Consider the following 25,574-nt stretch of genomic DNA (forward strand, 5'->3'; position numbering starts at 1 on the left):
TCATACCAAAAAAGAGAAAGGAATCTAAGATCATAGGAACAATATAATATCTTGAGCTGAGTAGGGCTAACTGAAAATTACACTTTCACTGAAGTGAAAAAAAAAAAAAAAAAAAGAACTTTATTTCCAGAGAAAGATTTTTATTTCAGTAGGCAGTAAATAATCTACGAAAGATTTCTTTTTTCTGGAAAACAACATATTTTGTCGAACAATCTGTTCAAATATGTTGTTGTTAGTAGTAGCATGTGGGACTTCCCTAAAAATTTATTTGGTGGCAGAGCAACTCCACTCACTCCCTTGCAGATCTTTCAAGAATGAATCATGGCCAGGTTTTTGAAGCCATACTAAAAAATTTATGAACATCAATTTCATTTCACTTGAATAGAAAAATAAGACGATACTGATGAAATTATCAGATACGGAATTAGAAGACTTGGGATCTAACCTGAACTCACTCCTCTATTGATCTGCTGGTTTTAGTTAGGTAAAAGCTAAGTTTTCATAACTACGTATTGGATATTTCAGACCCCTTCTGCAAAGACATCCCATTTAGCTGCAATGGAAAAAGCAACAGAAAATCTAAGTGCTCTTGAATCAAATCTCCTCAGACTGACAAAACCAGGTGGGTGTACTATTAAAACACTTCTTACCTTTTTCTATGGAACTTTCTATGGTTTATTTACCTAAGTAGTACTTATATTTCATGTATCTTCCATGATAAATCAACCGAAATCATAATTTCGGTGGTCTTATTTATACCTGGTAGTGATGTGTATGATGACATTTATTCATCTTTTTCATAATTTCCACCAAAACATACATTCCTTCTTAGAAAGGAATGGTATTTTTTGTTCTATTCTGCAAATATATATGTTCTCCCAATCTGTGTAAATTGGGTTCCATGTTATTTGGGCTTGCTTTATCTTCCTAAATCAGAAAATGCAGTGGCAAAGACCACTGTCCTTTTACAGCATGCCTTACTATCCTTCCAGTGCTAGTAGTAATGACCACTGCAGGAAATTTTAGTGGAGAAAAGGCTTCCTGAAGAAAACTAACAGAAATTATCCTTTTTGTGAAGGAATTGGATGTATGCTAACATTTAATTACCTTGTAACTCAGGAATGAACATATCAACTTATATATATCTTGTATTTTAGAGTCTGGATTAAGCACAAGAATTTTCAGGCTAATAGTTCTGCCGAACTTAGATGAATAAATAAGTAGGACTTATAAAGGAAATTTGATTAGAACTTAAAGCCACTATTGATTTTTTTCCCATTATATCCACATGGCATCTTGTACTCCTTGGAGCACCTTGATGGGCAACCTGTTCCAATAGTTGACCCACCCTTATGGTTGAAAAGATTTTCTTAGTATCTATTTGGAATTTTATGATTTCCAGCTTATATCTATTGCCTCTTGTCCTATCAGCGAGGACAGTCTGTCTCCACATTTTGTATTCCTCCTGTTAGGTACGTGTAGACTCCTCTCAGCCTTCTCTTCTTAAGACTGAATAAACCCAGTTCTCACAGCCTCTTCTTGCTTTGCCATGCGCTCTAGCTCCTTATCATTTTGGTGGCCCTTCACTGGAATTAACTCGAGTATGTCAGTGTCTGGTACTACAGTGACCAAAACCAGACACAATTATCTAGATGGGGTCTCACAAGTGCTGAGCAGTGGGGAACAGTCACTTCCCTTGACCTGCTGGCTATGCTGTTTCTAATACAGCCCAGTAAGCAACTGGTCTTTGCTGACTCATGTTCCAGTTATCGCCCATCATCTCTGTATATGCATTTGTCTTAGAAGAGAAAGCATTTCTGTAATAAATAGTATAAAAAGAGTGATGCAAAAATTCCATTCATCTGTGCACTGATCCTTCATTTTTTGCTGCTGACATTGATGCCTGCATTCCTGCAGAATAAGATACAGAATGAATTCTGTAAGTTAATTGAAAATTACATTGATTGCTTAATAAAATGATGTTTCATTCTTAATAGGAAGTTAAATTAATGGGTTGATCAGTTAGAGAACACATTTTCAGTAATTGGCAAATACTTGACGGCTGAAGTCTGCTCTGTTGCTGAAATAGCGTATTCATCAATAAGTTTCAGGATACAAATTCAAGAGGATTCTTTTGCTGCGGCCATGCAAAACAAATAACAAAGCTTACAGCTATCCTTACAAATATGTGTAAGTGGTTTAGGACAATGTGCACACTCGTAGGGCATGCTATTAAAAATATTTTGTAAAAAAAATCTTGTCATGGGCAATTCTTAAAAGTCGATAGACACGTAGCAATCCATTGATGATGGTCTATTAGAAAAATGAAAAAGAGCTGAATCTGCCTCTTTCATAAGAAAATGAGAAAAACAAAGTATTTCATACACAGTATGATTTAAATTTGGAAATTTCAAATGTTTTCCCATTTAAAACTTTTTGGGAGGTGTTTTTCTTTGTGAAAATGCTCGTTTGAAGCAATATATTTTTGAACCTGTCAAATAGGAGAGAGTACTATTAAAGGGTGTGATTTGTCCCAAAAATAAAATAAAATAATCTGCTTGTCCTGCTGGCTGTCCTATTTAATTGGTCCTGATTTGCATTCAACAGACTTCAACTAACTGCTACCACTGGAGGGTGTAGCTATCGATCCACTATCACAACTCGTTGTTCCAGAGTGCATTTTTAACCTTGTTTTTTTCAGGGACTAGCTGCATTGATCTTTTTCAACCACAGAACTTGCCCAGCAGAAAACTTGTAGCTCAGGTTTCTTTACTAAGGCAAAATAGCAACTAGCAAATGTAACATTGTTCTGGTGCTCATCAGCTGGTAATGCAATTGTGTTTAACTCTCAGAAGCTTGAATGCAAGTTATTGTTCTCCTATATGTTAGATATACTATTTATATCTATATATTGTATATATTATTTACACCTATATTTAATAAATTATTTATAGAATAGAAATATAAATACTTAGGTGAAGAAAAAAAATTCCTTTACCTACTTATGCTATCCGTATGCCAAGCATGTATGTAAGCATTAGTCACTAGTAGCATCATGAGTACAGTTCATGCTATATAGCTTTAAATACATTTTTGTACATGTCCTTACTGCACATTCTCCTCCGTAGATGATTTGTGTGGACCTTTGTTAGACCCCTGATGAACTCCAGACATCCTACTCATTAGTCTAGTAGCTGGAAGTTCATCAGTCACATCCATAAGCTCTTCATTATTTAAGTCGCACAGCTACTTACGTTAGAAGAAAAGAGCAAGCTTTTGAATTTCTCTCTGGATGACAGTGAGAGATTTAAAAGCAAACTCTGTGCTAAAGAAGGATTTTTCTAGTCTTCAATTATGATTCCAGATAGAGTTTCTGTTGTACACTATCACTGCTTATCATAATGGATTTGATTTGCTTATTGATGTAGTTCGTGGATCAGAGCTTACAGGACAGGAAGATCCTTTGTTCCTCTACCCTGTAATTTCGTGTTGGACATCAAGCAATGCTTATCGAGAAGGTAGGATAATTGGTGTTTGTTTTAATTGTAAAGGCTGCTTTACTTCAGAAGGTTGCCAGTAAAGCTATTTACTTCTTGCTTGGAGTAAGCTCTCAGAAACTTTCTCTTAATTTTGTTCTCAAATATACATAATCAAGTAAAACAGCTTAAAAGAATTTCTTACTATAGTCACAGTTAGAAGTGTATGAAATACTTGCAACAAATTATTTTAGATGTTGATGTTAAGTATATGAAATATTAATATTTTAAATAATTTGAATAATGTTTATTTTCTAATAACCTTAAAAACGAGCTCATTTTTTTTAAAGTTGTGTCAGATTTTCAAAGATTCTGTTTGTGTGGCATGTTCTTTTTAAATTGAGATACCCCCTTTCCACATTAAATTACGTTACTGAAGGAGGAATTCACAAAAGTCTGAGTACACTTGCATTTTTGAAAGAGGATTTAAGATTCTGGTATGTAGCCTTTGCCACTGCCTTATTTTTTTGTACTGATGTTCAAAACATCAATGGAGCCTAGCCTGTAAAATTAGTATAGCTTTCAGATAGGATAAATACATATTTATTTCTTGATGGTAAAAAATTATGAAGACAGCCAAACAGTAAAAGCAGTTTGCAAACAATTAAAAAGCTGCCTAAAATCTAGGCAACGCAGCTCCGCTGCTGCAGTGAGAACTGTGTGATGCTTGTACACTAATGTGACTGTCACTGAGAAGAGCAGCCTAAGTGAATAGGATGCAGTTACTGTGTTTATTATTTTTTCAGGGTTTTCAGGTATGTGTACAATTAGGCATGTTGAATATTGTTATAAAATATTTTTGCATTATGTACTGCATGATACAAAAATAGTTTCAAGCCTGCCTGTTTTCTCAGTCCCTAGAATGTTTGTCATTCTAGGATTGTAAATAGTGAACTTGTAATTCTGGATACCTGGTCACAACAAGAAGTATTTAGCGACTGCTGTTGCGTATCATGACCTATCTGATTTTAGTATCAGTATGCCTTTTCTTCATCAGCATGCAACATGAGATAAATATGTGCTTTGAGACATACATAGCTGTAATTATAGCTGAATTCAGAAACCTGTTACAGCATAAATACAAAAACTGTGTTAATTATTTGTTACTTTATTGCAGTGATGAAATTCAGGAAGAAATCACGTTTTCTTGAGTTCTTTGTTCAAGTTTTGCACAAAATCCTGAACGAAGAGAAATTTCAATGTGTTCTGGAATGGGCAGGCAATGTGCAAGTTTACTTGAAGAGGTAGATCTCTGTTATAGTAGTGGTGAAAAAATACTACTTAGGTTCACCAATGTCACAGTTACAGCATAAACTGTAAATTGTACCTGGTAGAAGACCCATCTGGAGCCGTTTCTATGGCTCCTAGTCTACAGAAGTTTCATGAACACAGAGGATTATATAGCTACAGAAAATACTGTATTGTGACCTCTTTATACATGGAGACTTCTCCCTTGGCTGTATGTGTTCAAAAGTTCTGTCTACCATCAGCAGTTTCTAGGATTTTCCTTTTCACAGACACCACTTGGTAATATGGCCATTTGCCATATTGCTATGAGGCAGTGGGATAACTTAGAGAAGTACGTTGGGTTAAATCAAAAGCAAACTGATCAGGGCCTACTGTAGTGTCTAAAAAAAAAAAAAAGTTCTATACTGAAAAGATAAGCAGAACCAAATTGTAGACACTTACTTAAAAGGATCCCAAAGAAATTTAAAAACACACACCAGTATTTCTAAAACTTGAAAGGCAAATAATCAATGAAAAGGAGATACATTATAGGGAACAGGAACTGCTGTTACAAAAGACCAAAAAATTTGGACATGAAGTTCTTTGCAGAATCCTGTAGTAGAATGTGGGTAATGAAGCAAACTGTTTTGTTTTACTAGGAGTTAGGAAGGTTGAGGTAGTTATTACCTATAAATTCAGATTTCTATATTAAACCTCCAAAGTGAGCACCTCCTATTTTCTGAAGAAGAAGAAGGAAAGAAAACCTGCTGAATTTAAAACTCCCAATGAAATAGGAGTTGCATGTGCTCTGCTCTACCAGTTCCCAAAGATAACCCTTTAACTATGAAAAGAGTTTAACATGATGATGATGCTGATGATTTTAACGTTTTTGTTTGTCAGGAGGAACAACCACCTTCTCGGTATCAATGGAATTGCAACACAAGAAACACTTTCTCCCACTCTGCCAGAAGGCACGGATAGAAATACTACAGGAGTTGTGGAGTTTCAGAAAGTGAGTTTTATTTTTCAGGACTCATGTATGTTTTCACTGGGCAGCAATACCATAAGCACAAAAATAAATTTTTAAAAGCTGTCTCATAAAAACCTCAGCTAGAGACATGCATAATTTCTAAAATTTGGGATACAAACTTTAGTCCTCAGCTCACCGCAGCACGCCTAAAACCAGGAAGAAATGTTGGCATGGGATTTATCTGAAAGACCAACAATTGTGAGTAATTTGAGATTAGTCACAGTAATGCATTCCAAAATCAATGAAAACTTGCCTTTCGTCAGATCCCTTTAAAAAACCCCAATATGTTAATAGAAAATGCCTTGGGTACCATCACATTAAGAAAAGGAGATCAGTTTAGGCCTTCTGGTACAATACATTGTACTTGCATTTTTTTCATGAGTAGTTGTTCATGAATAACTCCTTGTGCAGATATTCTAATTGCACAATAAAGGCTTTTTGTACAGAATTCTTTTAAAATAAATTTTTGCTTTCATTGGAAGGTGAGAATAATCTTAATGGCTTTGTATTGTTTTGGAGGAAGAGTTTTCTTCCTCATAACCCTCTAGTAATGCTGTAACACTGCTAGCATCTGAGATAGATTAGGAAAAGGTTTTTTTGTCTCAGTTTTTGCATTGCAAAGTTTTACTATTTATAGTAATAGGAAAAGAACTATTGTTATTTTTGAGATGAACAACACTGGTATATGAAAGAAAATATTTGGGGGCCCGGCTTGCTTCTTCGTGTCAGGCATTTGACATATACCTTCTAGAAAAATTGTAAAGCTTTCTGGAATATTAAATATTTCTTTTGCTGTCTTATTTTGACAAATAGCTCCAGAATTTATTTTCTGATCTGTTCCTGCATAAACCAAACTGCCGTACACCTCAAGTAATTGATAATGTAGGTATAAATAAGTATTTGAAATATATTTAAGATTTTCATGGAAGATTTTTTTTAAAGGGTATGGAGACCTCACCTTTAAAGAAACCAGAGGCATCAACTTTGAAGAAACCGAGAAAAGAAGCCTTGAGTCCAATTCGAAAAAGACAGACTCTTAGACAGTATTTCATGAAACATCCCAACATAATGGAATCTCCAGAAGCACAAAGGTAAATGAACACAAGTAGTCAGGTTCATATACAGAACAAAAATATTTTGTCTGAAATTCAGTTTACAATTAAGTGTATATTTTAAAACTTTTTTCTATCAAAAGGACGAATTTGTTCACAGTCCACTTACTCTTCTGTTTTAGTTTGGTATAAAATTGGCTTCCACTCAAGAGAACAACATCTGTCTCATTTCTATTTCAGAGAATAACTGTTGAAGGTTTTGAGGTCTTTGTATTAATAATCAAAGACTGTATTTCAGTTGTGTTAGCCTGAGCATGTTGATTCGTCATGGTGGAAAAGCTATGTTAATCTGCATACTATAATGCTTTTCAAACTCTGTTGGGGAGCTTACCTGTTAGAAATCTAATAAAGGATGTTTATTTGTTCCTGATGTTCAGGTAGTTTCAGAGTGGTTTTTGTTTTGCTAGTCTTTTTGGATTATGTGTTCTGTAGCTTTTGGAAAACTGTTTCCTGAGAGAAACAAATGAAAATTCATTCATCTCTTCTTTTGGCAGGTAATTGTATATATTTGGTTAACTCACTAGTAACGGTACCTTCTGATCTAGAAGAATTTGTATTATTGATTACCTGGTGCTTTGGTCACTTAGAAAACTAGAAATAGCCAAATATAAGCAATGACATAGCTGATTTGGGAAGTCTTTTAAATAAAAGAACCTCAGAAAAGTCTTCCATACACTATCTTTTAAATGTTTACCTAAACCGTCCATTTTTCCTCCTCGACAGAAAACACCTGCCTCGCTTAACGTGTTTTTCGTGGCTTTCAGTGGGAGAGAGGATGTTTGGCTTATCCTGGGCTTTTTGGTTTTTCAGCTACTCTTTCGTATCTTACATAATAACATTTCTGTATAATACATTCATCATTGTATATGGTATACTGTTTTGCCCACGTTTTGAAGGTGGAAAACAGGCAGAAAAATAATTTAGATTGATAAAGGGATCAGTTTACAGTTTCTAAAAAAAGAAAAAATGAGATTTGATTTGACTACAGCACTCTGTGTGCCAGGTAATACAGAATTGTTTGATCTGGCAGGGAAACAAACAAACAAAAAATCTATGGCTGGAAATTAAAGCCAGGCCTCCAATTTTGAACTAAAATGTTTTCTTCACACTGAGAATGATTAGCTACCAAAACACAGCAATAAAAAGAATGATCCAAATTTATAGTATAATAGTAGACCCTCCAACTCCTGAACAGACCGTGTGAAACACATTGTATTTGCTATAATAATCTGTTTGGATGATTCAGGTACAAAAAACTTCAAACACAGAGCTAAACTCTTTGTAAGTACTAAGACAAATATCTTATGGAAGTTGTTAAAATATAAGCTAGGATTTAGTGTGTGTGAAGTGCACTGAAAGAGGGAAAACACAATTGCTTTTCTTGATGGCAGCAAAAATCCTTTTGCTAGAAATATGTCACATGCTTCTGAGTTAATACAAGTCTGTGGATATGGAATGGGATACTTCTTTGTGTCATTACCATGATTTTCTTTTCTAGAGCTTAAAGAATACACAGTTTCATGTTTTGCTACTTCATGTATTTTGGTTTAGGAAATGCAAGAAAGAGTTGCAAAAAGTAGCTCATCGCACCTTAGTGGTACTGCTGAATCCAATTGTGAGTAATTACTTAAAGCGAAAGAAGTTTCATCAAATATGTCTTGAAGAGATGCCCTGGAGGTCTCAGATGAATATCTGTCTGGCAGTTGCACACTACAACTTATTTAAAAAGAAACTGGAAGAGCAATATAACGTTGGAATTTGTGGTTCACAGCATCTGGACAGGTATACCTTACTTTGTTATTAGTGACTGCTATTAATATAGATTATTATGTTATTGCCATTAATGCAAACATCTGAATTACAATATCGTCAGTCAGTTTGTCATATGAACAGTTCAGCTTCCAAATGCAGATTGATTTAATATGTAACAAGTTTTGCTTTACATCATATATAGGCTGGTGATGTGCACGTTTTTGGTTGCTTGCTTGGCTGGTGAGATTAAAATTTTCAAATATACTATACTGTGCTATTTTTTGATTCCTTATAACTTTTGGCTATCATTTGTTATATCTGATTCCTAAAGCTGCTGGAAAATAATCAAAACTCACTTTTGAGAAACTGAATTTTGTTTGTGTATATCAAAATCCTTTTTAATGTTATAGCTGGGTTTTTTTTGTGCTTTCTTCTTTTTCTCCCTTTCTGCAGTTACAGTATTTTGGATCCTGAATTATTCTCATTAAGTAATTCTGGCACTGTAGTGGTGAGAGAAGCTGTAGAGAGTAACATGAGAACACCAATTCCTCCTCTCCTTAAAAAGTCAGGAATGACTGAAGAACAAACTCGTAAGAACTTCTAAGGGGTGAACAGCTACAATCGGTTTCAACTTAACTTTTTCTTTCTCTTAATTTCTGCCTTGACCTCCATCATTAGTCCTCCACATCACCTTTGGAAAAACACTCAAGCCTATTCAAAGAGAAGGTGTTTCTGGATTTCGAAAGTGTCCTCCGTATTTTCTCTTTTTGGCATACCTAGTCTAAAAGAAGTAATAGTCAATAATGGGGCATTTATAGTAACTCTGAGCATTGCTTATTGTATGGATAAATATGTTACTTTTTATTATGTGGTTATTCTTTATCTTTAGTAACAAGCTTATAAATTTTAATAAATCAGTGATACTAGCTTTTGTTTTGCAGAAGCCACACTGCCTAGACCTATTAAATTGATAATATTCCAGATTATTCTAAATGCAATGATAGTTGTGATCAGTTTCTGTGGTTGTTAATTGGTCCGTAGTTTCCTTTTGATTTCCTAACAGGTCAATAATTTCCTGGGTAATTCTGTAAGTCTTTCTTAAAATATTAGACTGATTTTTTTAATTATCTTTCAGATTTTAAGTTGAATAATTTAGGTTTCCTTCTCTACTGCTTGCTCCCCAGTGTTTTCCTGTAGCAGAGGCTACCTCAGGGTCAACTTTTTATCTTCTACCACTTTTACTTCAATTCTGTCTTCCACATTTGACAGTTCTATCATCCCAGCTATTTTCATTAACATCCTTGGAGGTTTCAACAGGAGCCAAAAGACTCTTCTCTGTAGGTAACTGTGAAATATAGGACTTTGATTACCTCAGATGTTGGTGATAACATACAAGCCAATGGAAAGCAGTCCTCCTAGCCACCATAAGTTCAAGAAGAAATCACAAGCCTGGCCTTTCAAGTAGCGCTTGAGGGAACACATTCTTGCCACAGCTGTAGAGAGCGAAATTCTCCTATCATTCTGTGTAGGACTTCCTTAGGTAGGAATTAACCATTCTTTTTGCCTTTTCCAGGGAGGTGTGACAAAAACAAGCAGTTGAATTCACTGGTTCTCTTTGCAACAGCCTACTTTTAGTTATACTCATTTGTCTTGATACTTACAAGTCACTGAGAACTGAGTCACTGAAAGTTGCTGAAAACTAATGAAAATCCTGTTTACTACCTCCTAGCCTTTGCAGCAATTCTGAATGAAAGAATTTCATGAAGTGTGCAGCTTGCCATAGAGTTCAGATACTGTTTAGCTTGAAATTAGTTTCTGCCTGAAACCTATAGCTTAGATATTACTGTATCCCACTACCATGAACCTTTGTGTTTCGCCTTGGAGGATATTTGATATTGAATAAAATAATGCAGCAATTCTACACATAGCACAGAATTTATCAGAAATCTTCCCTTCTTCCTAACTTCTCCTTTTAAGAGGCCTCAGTTTCAGAAAGGTTCTTAGGAGCTTGCCACACAGTGATTTCTCCCTAAAACTTAACATCTATGAGGGTTGTGTTTTGGCTTTGAGGCTGAAAACTGTTTGGTACACATTATTATTTTGCTCAAACTTTTTTTATCCTTGCTTCTCCCGGTGCTAAAGTAAAAGCATCTTATATTTTAAATATCATAACCTTATAAATATGATAACCTTCGCATTGGCATTTCCTAACATTTAAGTGTTTAGCTGCCACAGGAAAATCCTAGCTGGCTGATAATATTTTTTTATTATTATTTTTTTTTTTTTGAGAACTTTAACTCATTTATAACCAATGAACTTCTTGTCTTCAGGCACAGAGAAATCTTCTGAGCAGAGCATTAAACTCGGTGGAACAGATACTCCTCAAACTCAAATGACAAATGATACAGAAATATCAGTCTCTTATTCCCCCAAAGAATACAACCAGTTTCTGCCAAACACCATTTTATTGCAGCATTTTACAAAAATCTTTTTGCATTTAAGAAGAGCGGTGGTAAGATACTTTCTTATTAAACATTTTATTTATTACTAAGCATTGCATTACAATACTTACTACTTTCTACATTTAAAAGACCCACACTTCAGAAACTTCATAAAAATTTCAGTGGGGAGAAAGCAATGATTTCCCATCTTCCGCGAAATATCCAAGTGCAGTGTATGAAATGTCAGACATATCACCTATCATAATGCATCTTTCTATCAAACATAATAATTTTTATAAATTTTTTATTTTTCATTTAGTCTTTGTAACTTTCCTTCTCATGTTTGTTAAATCTTTCTGAAAATACTTGCAGACTTACCTTTCCCTTTACAGGTCTTAGTGAATGGCTCAGTAGTGTAAACAGAAGGACCAGTGATTGAATGGAAATGCAGACTGACTACTCCTCCCATAAACCCTTCTAAAACCAAGTAAAAACACATGTATAGGTGGTGTGAATTAATTTTTATTTCTTATTCTCACACCAAAAGCAACAATTAAATTCAATTATAAATTAGTGCTTCTATGAAAATTTCCACATTAAGGTTCTATAATACTTTATATAAATTGAAATATTGAATGATTTGGTATTAAGGATGATCCATAGACTTCAATTTTGAAAGATTACTTATACCCAAGCTTTGCAATAAAAGAAGGAAGCTTTTAATTTCTTTATTTCCAAAGTGTAATTATATTTTGAATGATATGAATAGGTTCTTGCTCACCGTGGTGGCCACTGGACGTTGCTTCAAAATGCTTGTCGAGAACTTTGGAACTATACTCAAGAATTACAGTTGATTGCTAACCATTCACATTTCCATAAGGATGCACTTCCCATTACCAGGGATTTTCTTAGGAACACCATCTGGTTGCCTTTTTATTTGGCATCAGACATGATCATTGATATGATAACTGAACTACAAGCAAGCGGGTCTCTTAAGGTAAAAATTATTTTTATTAAGACAGTATACTCTTTATTATCACATCTTCAGTAGAGTTTTCTTTCTCCTGCATTATATTCTGTTACCTCCAAGTTATTGTCTCTAACAAGTTTTTAGAGGATTACAGTATTTTCTAATCTTTATAATTTGATTTGTCCTAAAAAAAGTTTGAAAATAACAGGTAGAATAATGTTTCTTCACTGTAGATTGTGGATCCTGAAGGAGACTTCTGCATTCCCAGTTGTTTAGGAGGTATTATGGATGAGAATGGTGGTTCTAGTCTCCATCCGCAGTCTCCCCTGGATGACGTGAACGTGGTTGACTTGAAATGGATATGTAATCTGATTCTTAAAACAATAGAATTGTTATATCAAATGAAGAAGTGGGAAGCACTGGTACACATAGCTGTACAATTTAACATATTTACACAGTAAGTTACACCAGCTCTAATAAAAAAATAAAAAGCGACACTATGTAGTTAAATATACTGTTATTTTGCTTAATTACTATACTTTGCTTTTTTTCAGTGAGAGATACACAGAACAAGTGAGTCCGCTGCTGGTGTATGCTCAGAGGCAGCTGCTGGAAAGGATACAGCAATTCAGTGGCCCAGCCAGCCATGAATCTCATTTCATAAAATATCTGTCTGATAATGCACATAAGGTGAACCACAGATTTCTATTTTGGGCACTGACTCTTAATGTGAACTAAATACGGAGAAGTACTTTCACTGATTAGATTAATATTTTTTTCATAATGTTCACAAATAGTAAATTATAATAAATTAATGGACATAATTGATTGAATTGCATGAAAAGGCTTATATGACGTGATTCCAGCAGCAGCAGAGATCTGGACTCGATGACCCAGAGAACATTTCTTCCATGCATAATGTACCCATTCCATATTATGAGCCTAAATCTAATTTCATGTTAGTTCTTCATGCCGCTCTTTTAACCTGAAAACATTTATTTGGATATTGTGCAGTCTTTGTGATTAATTAAAGTTAAATACAAAGAGATTGCTTTGTTTCTGCATTGGAACGCTGCTTCTAATGACCAAAATTAATCAAACTGAGTTAACCTGAGCAGTGACAATACCAATAAAAAACTTGAAAAACTTGATCACCACCAAAAAAAAAGTTCCTCGTTAAAAGCCATGGCTCTATGTATTTAGTAAACTGACATTGCCACTTGGAAATTTTTCATGGAATTAGCTATTAAAAATTAGGATTCTCCTTTTTTTTAACCTAAGGTTTATTTCTGAGGAGTTTTGCTAAAGTCAATCGCATGGTTGATATTCTTAATATGTTTCTATTACTAGTATAAACACAGGACTTGAAGGAGCAGGGGGGAAATTGGGATTTGGAATTCCAGACAAGTTTGTTCTGAACACAAATGTGGGAGCCACTGCCTGGCCTGGAGACAGCACACTGCTGCCCAGGGCTGGCAGGGACTCGGAAGGCACCCCTGGCTTCCGAAGGGCGGCTGAGGCGCTCCGTCTGGTCTCCCTGTAAGGCTGTTCCCTGCTGACTTCTTTCGGGCTCTGCCCTCGAGAACAGAGTCCTTCGTCTAAAAAAAGGGCAGTGAGGCAAACCATCGCATACTGCTGTAATCTGAGCAATGTGGACAATTAATCATAGTTTTGAAGGACAACTTGCGGCATATAAAGACTAATGTTAGTCAGTAGTAATAAGGATCGTTCAAAAAAGACATAGTCAAGTTAGAAATTTGGAGGGTATGGCTGCATTTCACAATGCAGTGCCATTCAGAGTGTAGAACTAGCTCTGAATCGGTTCTTTTGCTTCTGAAGTGATGTAGCTACACTAGCAAAATAAAATGTCTGTGCTGGATTAGCCCTTTATAGAAGTCTGGAAGTTTGCTTCTCTGACAGGGTTAGACTGCTGCCGTTATCTGCATAGAGCTGTTTTGTATATCCCTATGCAGCATTACATTGTGCTTTACAGGCAGTGTGCTCTTCAGGCATACTTATACTGACAGGTTCTTTGCAAGTATGCATTTCTCCACGCAAAAAAAATGTGAAATATTTGCTGAACATAGAGTTGCTCGTGATTATGGCAAACACCAAATAAGATACAAGTTTACTTCATTAACATCTGAACACTTATATCCAATATTTAGCTGTTGTGAATGTTTCACCTCTTACTGACAAGGGTACCTAGTTATGGGTCATTGGTGTCTTTGTAAATTAGTCCTCTTTTATTTTGTCATATGACTGCATATTTAGATACACTTAACTTTAAGCACCAAACATTGATTTTTCTGAATATTATTCAATTATTATGAAACAAAACTTGCTTTTTAGATGAGTTGCAGAAACTACGTAGGGCAGAAATTACAGCTGCCTGTTGCCCGTTCTGCTAGTGAACGGATTTTTCCTGGATGCTTTTTCCATCCCGAGATGAAAAATGATTACACAGGTCAGAGCACAGTTCAATTTCATGAGTTCTCTTTTCTCCCAAACCCTTTCCTTTTTTTCATACTGGGATATTTCTTTTTTCCTCCTTATTGTAGGTCTTCCACTGCTCCTACAATCTGTTTCTTCTAATATAAACTCAATTTTGTCTTCAGATTATTATTCTTGATATTTTGGATGGGTAGTAACGTTGTCAAGACCTTTCCAAATATATTCAGACTGTATCTAAAAGCAGAGAAAAGCAGTTGTCATCCAGATGCCAGATGACCTACAGTATGTTGAATGAGCTTGGTGGTCTTGGCCCAGTTTTCCATCAGTATTGCTGGATATTCAGCAATATACCCAGAAGTTAATGTGAGCATGCACTGTTAACCATAGAATCAATAGAAAAACTGAAGTGAGCTATAAGATGACAAAACACCTCTTTTACCCCCAGTTGTTCTTTTCAGTCAGGATTAAAATGTTATAGTCATTAATGGAAGTTTGTAAAGCATAGCTCCTCCTATCACAGATATGTCAATGCATTGCACACAAGGCTTTGTGTTGAATTCGGCTGAAGAAAGTCATTAAACAATAAATAATGCTGTATGTAAGGAGAGCAGGTAATATTATGCATTCAGTGGAGAGAGCATGCCAACTCAGAGGTTTAGTCCGCAGAAACTATGGTAATTGTAGTAAATAGGATCGGCAGTTGTAGTAAAAGATCTGTTTCCAGACTTCAGACACCAGAATTCAGAGCAGAGAGCTGAGCTGAGGCATGCCCAGGGCAGATGGAATTCAGGGAAGACAGATGTCACATGACAACTAAAAGGTAACACTGAAAAAGATGTAAATGCTCAGAAGTGTTCCTGGTGGTTAATTTGCTCTAATTCATAATCCAACAGGAAACAAAAGTGACAATTATGTTAATATATTTTAGTTTTGAAGTTGTGGAACTGTTTAAATATATGTTTTGCAGGGTGATTTACTAAAAATATGTATTTATGTAATGCAAAATTGTTTCCATAATTATTAATTTCTTTTAGATCACGGTCAAGCAAAAGCCCTAGTTCATGTACCTCTTGATGTGAATGATACACTGAAATGTTTTAGAGAAACTCTACAAAAATCTAAATATCACAGCAGAGCACTGAGACACAGCAGAAAACTGCTTTCATTATTTCTTGCACACACGCAAGGTGAGTTATTTATTGTAGTGTTTCTCACTTAATAAAGTGCATATGCAGTTAAAATAGTAAAGAGTGAAAAGAATAGATTTTTTTAATTCAAGTTTTAGTTGTTATTGACAATTAGAAAAACCATAGAATATAAAGTTACATATGACGTTCTGTAAGCACAAGCTCTAAGCCTGATTTTCTATGATTTGTGTCTCACAGTTGGATGGTAAATTTTTTTGTCATGCAGCTGTGTCACTTGTCTCTCTGCAGCCAAACCTCTGTCAGAGGACTGACTGGCAGATCTTCCCAAGTTCATTTCCTCTAACAGAGCACATATTTTCATTTGGTTGCACTGACCAATGAGTTATGTCCAATGAGTTTAATTCGGAGACACCCAGACAATCTTAGCATAGGAAACCAGATAAAAATAGAGTACACAGGAGTTGTATTATTTGTTCGAGTAATGTGGTGTGGAAATATTTGTGGTGCTGGAAATAGTGTAATACTTTTCCAAACTGATCCTATAAATCACTTTTCTGGTCTAGAAAATGCTGGAAGAGCAATCAGCAGTCATATCTCTTCAAATAGAAGGCTGGAATTTAATGTGGGAGATGAACTGATATTTCTACCAACACCGCGTGACCTTTCTCAAGAAAGATTTAATTTCTCCTGTATGGTTGAGAGTAAACCCATACCACAGTCACAGCTTTCAGTAATTATCTCTTCCTATGAACAAACAATTGGTAATTTTTTTTCCATAAATTTCCATTTATAGCTAAGATGTAATATCATTCTACCTATCTGTGTTCATATTTGTTTATTCCAGTGTTATTTTCCTCTGTCAGACAGCAGTAACTGTTTGAAAACTGGTTTCCAGAAATACATAACCTTTTTTCTATTGATTCAGAAAATCCTAAAAAAAGCCACTAGTTGGTTCATAACCTCTACAGTTATGTCATCTTATGAAAAAGCATTACTTCAGTGGTGTTATACTGATGAATCCCAAATTAAAAATCTGCAGTGTAATGTTTAGCGGATTAATTTTAATTCCATGATAGTGTGTTTTTTGTTTTTTTTTTTTTTCCTGCCAAACAGACCATTTGGATTCTGTGTATTTGAATATGAGACCTGGTTGCTTGGCTTACATCTTACATTCTAGTAGGGCTTTACTCATACAGTTAGAGCTCAGCGCTACTACCTGGTTTTGCCGTATGACAAAATAGGTGAAGTGTAGCAGGTCAACAGATGCCTTAAGTGGTTTTATTAGAAGGGATCCAGAAATGAGCCAGGGATAGGGCTGCTGTGCTGTATGCAGGCAGTGTTGTTTAGCAGGGCCAGTGGCATGCTTCCCAGTTTATCTCTTGAAGAGGAAGAAATTTGACAGGTCTGAAAAAAACAAAAATACAGAAGTTTAGGTAAACAGGTCCATAAATACATCTTACTCTAGTTTTTAAAGTTAGTAGAAATAAGAAATTTTATATTTGAAGGTAAAATATACAAGCCTAATAAATCTTTCAAAAATATTCATGCATTGAATTACATGTGAATGCATGTCTACTTCTCACACAAAATTTGTTCACGATTCAGTGACTGATTTAATGATGTGACTATATTTTTTTCTAATTGATTAAAAAATAAATAACAGGAATCCTTGAAATAAACAACCAGAGAGACCTCAAAGTTCAGGCTCTACATGAACTTGGAAATCTTCACTTTTACACTGGAAACAAAAGGTATATAGTTACTAGATTAAAAAAGAGCATTGTTACATTATTTTTTAATTGGCATTCATAAACCCTTCACCTGTCTTGTAAGTTCTTGTGCTTTCCTCAAGTCCGTGTAACTTCTTTCATCTAACTCACTATTAGCTATATTTTCAGAGGCTTTTGTTCTGGAAATTGTTTATTTTTCTTAGCTAGCTAATTGCAATTAAGCAAATTAATTAAGCATCTCTATGTGTTTTTAAAAAGTAATATCTATTGCTTGACAATTGAATTTTAGTGTAAGTCCCAGTAAGTCTGTTGACCAGGAATGGTATCTTTTTGTATTGTAGAAACTGTAATTCAGTTTTTGACCTAATCAGAATTTCTTATATCTCATGCAATAAAGGTAAAAGGAAGTGAGTCTTCCACTTTGGAAAATGTCAGCAATATGATGAGAACGTTTTTTATGTGTTACAGAGCTGCTTTTAAATATTGGTGTCAAGCCCTTGATGAAACACTCAACATTGCTGATGCTCTTAACAACTGGCAAGAGTTAGGTTTTCTAAAAAATGCTACAGACTGTTTTGCAGTTGGAAGATCAACTGATATTAGTCAGAAATTTCTTTCCCAGGTTGGAGTTTGGGGATGTTTACATGCAGCTGTCTTAGTGGCTAAGATAGCTCAGTAAGTATTTTATCTATATATGTTCTTCTTTCATATTTTAAACAAATTGCTCATCCAGGACAGTAAGCAACTTGAAACTAAAGTAAAACCACTAAGGAGTTGCTATAAAAAAGCCTCATCAGAGGAGTTTTTTCTTTCAGGAAGAAAGTTGGTCTTTTGGAGAATATTGTTTGTTCCCTTTTCTTGAGTGCTCATCTTTGATCATAATTGCAGCTGTATATTATATGGAGAGATCATTGAAATAAAATGATAAAAAGTCATAAGCGCAAGGATTTTATGGTCATATTGATTTTCAATTGAAATATCACATCTCCCAAGTCATTGCACATATTAAATATTAATGTATCTTGAGGGCAGATTTACTGCCTAAAGTACTCATTTTCTGGTGAATTACAACTAAATGAAATTTGAATTACTGTATTAAAGTCTAGCATCAATAAATATTTCTGTCCAGTACTCCTTGACTGCTGGTAAAACACTATGGATGTAATTCTGAGCTGTTTCTCAATGTATTGTACAATATAAAAATGTACAAAATATGAAATTTAGAAATATCTAAACCAGCTCTAAATGACCTTAGAAGCATTATACCCATGAAAGGGCAGAGCTTCATCTGAGTAACGTGTCTTACCTGAGAAGCAGGTCGTATTAATAGCACTGTAAAATATCTGTAAACCAGGGTAGCTTTGAAAGTATTAGCATGGGTATTTCAGGATGAAATGGCATTGCCACATTCAGAATGAGCACCCAAGAGGAAAAGGAGTTGAGTTTAAGTCGATGCTAAACCACAGCTCTTCCAATTCTGAGCTGTGGTGCAGTCTTGGGTCCCATTAGGCAAGACCCAACCCGTAGCTGCTTTTACAGGGGCTTATGGCACATATTTGCTGCACTGTGTACTGTTTCTTTACTGTTAATATGTCCATTCCAAATCCTGACAGGGAGCTGGAGGGAGCTCTCCTCTTGGCTTCTCCCTCAGGCAGATCTTTTTCTAGTCAGACCTGACTTGGGCTCTTAAACATCTTTCCTTTGAGTTGCTCTTTCTAGAGCAATTTAGTCTCAGGCTGTAAAATGCAGATTAGGATTCTAATATTGTATTAAAGATTTCTAATGTTGTAGATCAGATGAGTACCCTGCTTACCCGGATGGTTTAAAGCTCTGATGAAGTACTATGTGGGATTCATTTAATCAATCTAGACACCTACCATGTGAAAGTCCACAGGTGTAGTTATCTTAGGCTTCCTTTATGGAAGGAAATCCAATTTTAAGGTGTGAGTTGCTTGACCTGCTTTATCTTTCTAGTTTGTTCTGAGATGAGTTTTGCATTTCGATTGCCTGTTTCTCTCCCTTTACTTTAAAGACAATGTAGACAACTCCCTTTGTCTAGGTCTGTCTTTGGTCAAATGCTTCTTTCTTTGCATGGCATGGCTGAGCACCTATCTACAGAACAGGCAGCTGTTTTCCAATATGGAAAACATCTAGATTATGTTAGTATCATTATTATACTAAATAAAAAAAAAGAGTTTGAATAATTTGTATTGATGGGCACATTCCTATTTCTTATTATTTGTTGTACTTTAGGTATATAACAACATCAAAGATGAGATTAAGAACTAAATACTGCTATTTTTCTGCTATACTTTTTAAGGTAAGAATACAAATTCAGTTAGAATTTGTGAAGTTGACAAATTGCTTCTAAAACTTAAATCTCAATAACCCTCTATTAAAATATTTCTCTTTTCATTTTGATTCTAAAGGAAAACTGGAGATCAGAGGTAATTGACAATTTATGCACATGAGATTAGATGTTTTTATTCTCTGTTTTTTAACATTATTCCTGTGTTATAGCCTAAAAATTATCACTTCAATAAGAGGCTAGTGTCGCAGAGAAATAATGAAATACTGAAAAGTGAAGATGGCTAAAATATTTGGCAGTCAAATACATTTTTCTTCTCTTGAAGTGTTCTGCTTAGGAAGAGCTGGATGGCATCAACAATAGCAGAGTGCTCCCGCTCAGATCTGTACAGAGTCTTCACAGATTGTCATAAATTTTCAACCAGGAGAACAGACTCTTCAGAAAAAGAAGTTTTTTTAATCTTTTTTAGCATTGAAAGATACTGGTTTGTAATTCTAAAAATCTCAGCTCTGTAGGAAGTTTGCTCTAAAAATAGAGGATAGTCAAAATGATTCAGTTTCATTTACAAAGAAAATAAGATCATTAAAATTAAGTTTGCAAACTTTCAGAAACCAGCTATAGAGGAAAAAAGGGTTTAAGTTTACTTCTTTTAAAAGGAAGTTTTAAGATACCAGTAACAAAAGTGATACAGGAAAAAGAACTGCAAGTGTTCTGGCAGTCCTACTCCACTGGGGTCAACGCTTGCTAATCCAAGCGCAGAGTCAGGAAGTTAGCTGGCTTCTTCCAAAACAAACCAATGCCACTTTCTGACATCTTGTGCCAGCCATGGTTGTGACTGTGTGACCTGTGCTAGGCTACGTTTAAACCCTCGTTAAGTTCAGCAAAGGGAGAACAAGTTGAAGAATTAAAGGTAAAGGAGAATTTTCACTAGCTTCTAGCACTGTAATTGCTGGTGGTACAAAGCTGAACAATTTTGATTTCTCCTTTTGACAGAAATAGTAGTAAGCATTTGCTCCAGTTGTATAATGGTAGAAATAATTGTGACTGGGCTGAAGTGGGTCTGATATTAATTGGGATAGGAGCAGCTTGCAGGGTGAGTGTCTTGAAAAATATAATCAATTACTGTCACTGTATCTTGCGAAGTTCAAGCCCATAATTTTTTCCTTGATTTGGAAAGCTTTTCTAACCTTATTTAAATTCCACCTCTGGTATAGGCTGTAGGCTTGTTAATATCTCAGATCTGAGTATGTAAATGCATATTTCTCTAGCATATCATTGCTAATTACAGCAAGATAAACACAATTGGGAAGGAATATCCAACATCAGAGACCATGTTAGCACTCCTCCCTTTTCAAAGGAGGAACATTTAAGTTACTTCCTTAAAGTTCACATCAGTTTTAAGTTATATGATTTAACCTGCACTAGCTGACCTAGTTAAAGGTGTAACTAGGGTGAAACTGGTTTTTAACTGGCCTTAAAGTCAGCAATTCTCCCAGAAACAATGGCTGAGGTGATGATGGGGCAAGGACTTGCTAAGTAAAATCAAAGTAGCTTTCGTAGCTTGTGGGGAAAATAAAAAGATTTTTCTTCTTATGGAAGGCATTTTCCATGAAACATCTTCAGACTGGTAAAGAAATGTTTGAACACACCCCCAGAATCATCTCAAATCTTTCCTATGCATTTTCCTTGACTATGGAAATGTTTGAATAAATTATCAAGTTCTTTCTGTCTGCTGATCAGAGGCTTATCCTAAGAATTATCCAAGAAATCTTTGTGAGAACCCCTAGTGATTTATTAGGTTTTTTCCCAGTGCTTCCGGAGATTTCTTTGGGATGCTTTGACTTGGAATCTGAGAGAAACGCTATTTGCTCTTTAGGAAGATTTTTCATTATCTGGGGAGTATTTGCTGAGGAATCTTTCATGATTATTTTTCTATACCTAGATTAGTTTTTCTCTTTCTTGTTCTATGAAATACTGTCCTTTGACTATTTACAGCCTGTTCTTTTTTCCTCCTTCAAGTTCACACCTGAAGCATTTTTTCTAAAACAGATTTTTCATGGGTTTATCTGGAAAAAAATGGATACTTAAGACATTTTCATTTATGAAGTCATTTGAGTCTCAAGGGTTGAAGTTTATTATAGTGTTTCACTAATGCCTATACTTCTTTTCACAAGTAGTTCATTATTTTTACTTTCAGACCCTGTTTAGAGTTTCTCTTCCACATCCGACATCTGACTGTGACTTTGCACAATATGAAACAAATATGCTTATTCCTGGTATTGACTTGTTCTCTGATCGCTACAGAGCTGATATCTCTACTGTAGTTGCAAGTCTGAATTTTCTTATGTTTGAACTACATTGTGCAAAACAAAATTTAATAGTAAGTATTATTTTTGTACTCTGGAAATTAATTTTAAGACATTGAGTCCTTTTTTGCGTGTGTGACTGTACTTAGGAGATACCTCAGAAGCTCTAGCAAAATACCTGTATGGTTAGGTTCTGTGGCACTGCGATAGAGGCAAGGTCTAATTTGCTGCCTACAGTTTTTAGAATATAGAGGATACTTGTTTATTCAGGATGACGACAATACACGGTCCACTTAGCTTAGGCATTTTAGAGGAAATTTCTTGTTATATAGAGTTTGAAATATACTGTACTGAGAATTACTTTAAATGCGGTATGTCCAGAATGCTTTCAATAATTTTACTTCCACATTCAGTAAATAAAAGTCCCTTCTGCCCTTCTCCTTCTCACACTCTCTTATTCTTCTGTATGGAGTGTTTTTAGAGCTTCCCTCTTATGTTGATGATGTGCTTATTTCCTCCATTTAATGACTGACCACTTCCACTTTAACAGAACTTCTTTCAAAGGTGCAGTGCTGTACATTAGAATAAATAGATTGAATTGCTTACTAGTACTGAAAAAGGTGCAATTCTACCTCTGTTCCTGTTTGGGCCTGTATGCTCTAACAGATTTACATGTCAGGCAATTATCGTATACCTCTATAAATCAACTCTCAGCATGACAGAAAACTCCCTAGCAGAAAAAGTAGATTGTTTTCTCTTGCTTTAATGAGTTGAATCAACTTACTGAAAAGTCCTGCGAGTGGCAGAGCCAGTGCAAGGGAGGGGAAAAGATCCATGTGGCTGGCGGCAGGGGAGTGAGAAAAGGTCGGGGTAGAGATGGAAGAGGAGTTAGAGAGGAGGATTACACCCTTTTTTTTTTTCAGCGAGCCATTCGTTGCATTGATTTCTTCTGGACCTTCAGGCTAAGTGTCTGTCTTAGCGCCTGTTGTTGCTTCTTCCCACCATCCTGCGTTACTGGAGTTCACTTTGTTGTTGAGCTTTGTCTGACTGCCCTCGCTATGGGAGATCAAGTGAGATCAAGGAGCAGTTTCCTGGAGGCAGGGACACTTAATTTTACTGCTTGCTTCACATGGCCGTGCACGTTTTTGATTCTTTCTACACTTGTACTAGCAGAATATAGATCCAGGTCATAGATCACGGTCAAAGCAATTGCAGTTTCAGCAGGATGAGAGCTTCATTTCCACTGAATGCTTAATGTGTGGGAATGTTTTGGATGGTGGGCACTAAGTTGATTTGACACTTAAATCAAAACACATCAAGAATCAAGTTTTATTCAGAATAAAACTTCAAAGACTAATTCTGTTGAACTACCTCAAATATCAGCTGGAAAGTGTATGGGTACAATCAAAACATTTGCCTTGAGCATTTTTAATCCAAATTCAGAAATATTAAGCTACTTTATGAAAACTAAAAGTGCTTTTGACAAAAAAGTAACAATGCTGTTAACGTTTTCCAAGCTCGGGGACATTTTAAAGTGAAGAAAAACGTAAAAGCTGAGCAGTAATTAAATTTTGGAAGTTCTTTTATTTTCAATAAACAAATACATCTGTTATGAAAGAATCTGCTTTTTCTGAAATATTATGTAATAATAAATACAGTGTTTGTATACTTTACTAGAACTCAGTTTTAAAATGTTTTTTGTTAGTTGCCCCTACAAAAACTTTCAATTTGAAATGAATGCAAATAAATTTGTCCATAAGCCTCATCACCATCCAGTTTATTTTACAACTGGTTCACTTAGTTGCAGGATTTCATTGTGTTTATGTTATAAAGCTTACAGAATTCTATTATTCTGTTACTTATACTGAAAAAAATTATAGCATCAAAATGCAGACAGTTTTAGAAAGTCCTTATATGCATATATTTCCAGTAGGTTTACTCACTAATAGTATAGTAGAAAACCCCATCTTGAAAACAGGGAATAATCTGGGGAAACTTCAGTTTCTGCATTGTGAATCACATACAAGATAGTATAAGGGGCTAGCTTTAGCTAGCTGAAGAACTTTTCAACACATTTGTCCTTCATAGAGCGTAAGAGAAGTAGTGGTGGTATGCGGCAGTGAAAGCAGTACTCCTATATTATCTATATATTTGTGATACATAATTGCAGTGTACATTTCTATAATTGTACCCTTTATGACTTTTATAACTAGATGACCTTATATTTTCCTACAGATTTTACCATTGTTCACATTATACCAATACATTGTTTCTGAGATTTGTAAGGACCCAGCTAAGTGTATTGAAGGAAGAATCTTCAAGGTAATCAAACAAACTTTCTTTTTATGATAGCACATTGTATTTCAAATAAGCATTTCATTTCTTTGTTTAATGTAGTAAATTTAATATTTCCTCATATATGACTACTATGAAAAGTAATGCTTTAAAGTCCAGCTGTTGCTTAGTGTTTCTTAGCACAATAGACTGTAGAATAGGACTACTTTCTAAATGCAATTTTTATTTATGTTCTCAATTTTAGTAGGATGTAGAGTTAGTTATACAGTTTTACGGTTCATGTCCTACGGAGACTGTTAAGTACTTTCATCCTTAGTTCCTATTCTCCATTTAATGACCATCCTCCTTAACGATACCATCATAAGATTTTTCCTCTCAGATCCAAACTTTTTACTTGGTATTTTTTTATCTTGTTCCACCGTTCTTTTAAATGTTTTCTTAAGTGCAAAACATAAATGACTTTTTGTCTACAATGTTCACTTCTGGATTTATCAATATCATGGTGGAACTAGGCTGTCAGACTTCTGGGAACAGACTTTTGTCATTTCACTCATGTTTGCTTGTTGATTTTGTTTTGGTTGTTTTAATCCCTTTTTTTAAAAGGAATCTAACTTGAAGTAAGAGTCAAAGTATTATTGATTTTAGGTATTTTCAGGAAACGCTGGTATGGGTTAGGGAGAGTAGCTGACTACTGCAAGACTAAGATGAATAAAATCTATGAAACAGATTTTGATAAGAGGCTGATCTTGTACTGACGCTCAAAGCTCTAGCCAGATGAATTAAGTTCTTTTCCTTTGTCAGGAGCAAGTTTTTGAAGAATACCTTTTTGTTTTTTTTTTTTTTTTCACTTTTGTTTCTCAAAGTGAAAGACCCATCTTTGAGATTTCACTTATTTACTATACAACGTCAAAGATTTCTTTCCATTGAAGAACATTCTCCATCAATGTACTACTACTCAGTAGCCAAATCCACTTGAAAACTACCTTTGAATACATTTTATTTTGAGCAGAAAGAATAACTGAAAATTATTTACATCAAAGGCTGTTATTTTTTTCACAGGTTAAAGTACTTACAGATATAGGATTTTTTACGGAGGCCTTTCATGAACTGGCTTTGCTTAACTGTGGAGAGAGAATTCCATGGAAAATACCTGCAGGATACAGAAAAATTGAACAAATGAAGGTAAACAGCATTAAAGTATAACATCAAAATGTAACACTCAGTTCTCTTTATGAAGCCGCACATACTCCACATCTGCAGGTTAT

At 35.0% G+C, this 25,574-nt stretch overlaps 1 protein-coding gene across 1 annotated transcript in view; it reads left to right on the plus strand.

Annotated features, from left to right (window-relative positions):
- CFAP54 (cilia and flagella associated protein 54) overlaps nt 1-25,574 on the plus strand; it is a 112,620-nt gene that overhangs the window by 51,190 nt on the left and 35,856 nt on the right. The window contains exons 29-48 of the mRNA XM_049792263.1: nt 526-622; nt 3,429-3,518; nt 4,654-4,780; nt 5,664-5,775; nt 6,736-6,884; nt 8,457-8,687; nt 9,111-9,247; nt 10,988-11,169; nt 11,868-12,095; nt 12,302-12,525; nt 12,623-12,758; nt 14,421-14,535; nt 15,557-15,709; nt 16,234-16,431; nt 17,334-17,421; nt 17,869-18,075; nt 19,654-19,720; nt 21,906-22,088; nt 24,250-24,336; nt 25,369-25,491. Coding sequence (XP_049648220.1) covers nt 526-622; nt 3,429-3,518; nt 4,654-4,780; nt 5,664-5,775; nt 6,736-6,884; nt 8,457-8,687; nt 9,111-9,247; nt 10,988-11,169; nt 11,868-12,095; nt 12,302-12,525; nt 12,623-12,758; nt 14,421-14,535; nt 15,557-15,709; nt 16,234-16,431; nt 17,334-17,421; nt 17,869-18,075; nt 19,654-19,720; nt 21,906-22,088; nt 24,250-24,336; nt 25,369-25,491 — 2,934 coding nt within the window. The remainder of the gene's footprint in view (nt 1-525; nt 623-3,428; nt 3,519-4,653; nt 4,781-5,663; nt 5,776-6,735; nt 6,885-8,456; nt 8,688-9,110; nt 9,248-10,987; nt 11,170-11,867; nt 12,096-12,301; nt 12,526-12,622; nt 12,759-14,420; nt 14,536-15,556; nt 15,710-16,233; nt 16,432-17,333; nt 17,422-17,868; nt 18,076-19,653; nt 19,721-21,905; nt 22,089-24,249; nt 24,337-25,368; nt 25,492-25,574) is intronic.

Source organism: Accipiter gentilis, chromosome 34 (assembly GCF_929443795.1).
Source record: "Accipiter gentilis chromosome 34, bAccGen1.1, whole genome shotgun sequence".
NCBI lineage: Eukaryota > Metazoa > Chordata > Aves > Accipitriformes > Accipitridae > Astur > Astur gentilis.